The 2262-nt window shown below is 25.9% G+C and overlaps 1 protein-coding gene across 4 annotated transcripts in view; it reads left to right on the top strand.

Moving 5' to 3' along the window:
- Positions 1 to 1473, top strand: part of LOC105626025 — a 2261-nt gene extending 788 nt beyond the window's left edge. Inside the window, exons 2-3 of one of the 4 annotated variants that reach the window (XM_012207336.1) lie at positions 719 to 872; positions 952 to 1473. In XM_012207336.1, coding sequence (XP_012062726.1) covers positions 719 to 872; positions 952 to 1091 — 294 coding nt within the window. In that variant the 3' untranslated portion in view covers positions 1092 to 1473. Of the gene's footprint in view, positions 1 to 718; positions 873 to 947 lie in introns of all 4 variants that reach the window. The other 3 variants (XM_012207338.1, XM_012207337.1, XM_012207335.1) reach the window with 3 other exon arrangements.
- Positions 1474 to 2262: the final 789 nt, after the last annotated feature.

The following is a 2262-nucleotide window of genomic DNA, read 5'->3' as shown; positions in this document are numbered from 1 at the left end:
ATATATATATATATATATATATATATATATATATATATATATATATATATATATATATATAATAGAATAAAGAGAAGTANANAGTANANAGAGAGAGAGAGAGAAAACGATCCTAATTGAAATACAGGCTGTGTTCAGCAGAAAAAGCAGCTTTACAACTGTTGAACTATTTCAAAATTCTTGCACGGCGAACCATAACTATGTTTACATGGCACTTTTAGATTGCGGTCGAATTGCCGCTACGAATGCTTCAAAGCATTTTTTGATTGATTTTTCAATTAGTAAAATTCTTTCGATTGGGTTAATCAAATGCTTTGAAGCATTCGTAGTGGCAATTCGATCACACTCTTAATTAGGTTTAATAATATCCATATTTATAAAATTAGCCAATCAATCATTCCATTCTTCACAGAAATAGCTATGATTCGTCAGTTTCATAACTACTATTAAATTCGATTAAGGATGCTATGTAAACGTAGTATATGATTGTTTTATACATTTAGATCTATAACGAATTAAAAGCAAAAATAAATTGTATTGAAGAATTTTACAATAGTTGCAAAGCTTTCTCTGCTGAATATAGCCATTAATATTTTCATTTAATGTATATGTCCAAGTAGCACAGTAGTGCTTTATTAATATTTTGTGTTATTTGTGATTGCAATAAATAAACATGCTTATAAAATAAATAAGCAGTAAACATTTTATGTTGTTTCAGTCTCCTCTTCCTTTACAGAAATCAGAGCCAGTAATAATTTATGATTCCATCAAGACAAAACCTTTGACGGTTACGCCTAAATCAGGTTATTGCACTGATAAACCAGTTACCCTTGACTCAAAATTGTGGGCAAAGTACAAGCATTATGGGGTAAGTATATATAATGATAATTTTCAGCTGCAATTAGATTTTGAACATAAATTTATTTTACATTTCATCTTGTTTGCAGGAAGTATTGAAAAAGGATATACCAATATACTTGGCAGGTGGCAGAAGAGACAAGATAATGTTCGGGGCTATAGCTACATACATCGGTTTTTGTACATTTAACTCATGCTATGTTATTGTAAAGCAAATATTCTTTAAAAACTAAGCGGGCATTATGTAGATAATAAATTGTATAGACTCTTCTGGCATTGCAATTCTGTCTTTGGCATTGCAAATGTTAATGATAGAAAAAATAAAAAATAATTATATTAAATTAAAATTTTATTTATTAATATATTTTCTATCACCTTTACGAATGTTCAAAGTCTTGAAATATGAACTTATAAAAGTAGATTTTGTGTAAGAAGAAACTTATGTTTTGATATGTTAATATTGTTTAATTTTTATCGTACTGTAAGGGAGATAATGATTTTTATAAAAACTGTGCTGTATAAAAAAGACCATAATTAATCTAGTTTTTATTATGATGTAAGAAAATACTAATAATTTTTATAATTCTGTTATACATAAAGATCTATTCTTTTTTGAAAAATTCTGAACTAGTTCTGAATTTAGTGCAATAAGTTAGAGTGAAACAAATTATAACTGTCTCATTTTAAATTAAAATATGTAAAATATCTAGCTCGAGATTGCTGAGCAAAAATGAGTGATTAGAAAGATTAAAAAACACAACAAACAAGTAACGTTTATTGGATCTTTAAAATTAAACTAGTTTTTTATCTAAATTAATCGGAAATATTTGTATTGTACTAAGTCTTTTTCTGAAGATGACTTCAATAATAGAATTTTAAATTTGGACTTTGCTTTTCTTCGCTATCCAACAACGAAATAATTAAATTCACTTGATAATAAGATGACGTTAAAGATTTATTAATTTTATGTAATTTTATTTGTAATATTAAATTTATTGTGCTCAACCTGTGATATGACTTCATATTTTTGATATATTGTATCTTTCTTTCCAATTTTTAATTATTTTTCATACATAGACTTGTATCTTATGGAAGAAATTTGAGGTAATACGATGAAAACGTTTCCGAATTTATAGATAAAAAAAATGAAAAATTTATGATGTGTGCATATACATATAAATACAAAAAGAATTTCACTTTTCGCTTTAGGGAAAAAGATACATAATTGATATCCTGAACTGCAACGATGCAATAAGTTAGAGTGAGACAAAAATTAGTAATTAGAAAAATAAAAAACACGAGCAACGTTTATTGGATCTTTAAAATTAAATTAGTTTATTAGAAAACTATTAGAAACTAAGTTTAATTCTTCATGTATGTTCTAATAAACTAGTTTAATTTAAA

The sequence above is a fragment of the Atta cephalotes genome, assembly GCF_000143395.1.
Source record: "Atta cephalotes unplaced genomic scaffold scaffold00004, whole genome shotgun sequence".
Lineage (NCBI taxonomy): Eukaryota > Metazoa > Arthropoda > Insecta > Hymenoptera > Formicidae > Atta > Atta cephalotes.
This window is presented reverse-complemented; position numbering and strand designations above follow the sequence as displayed.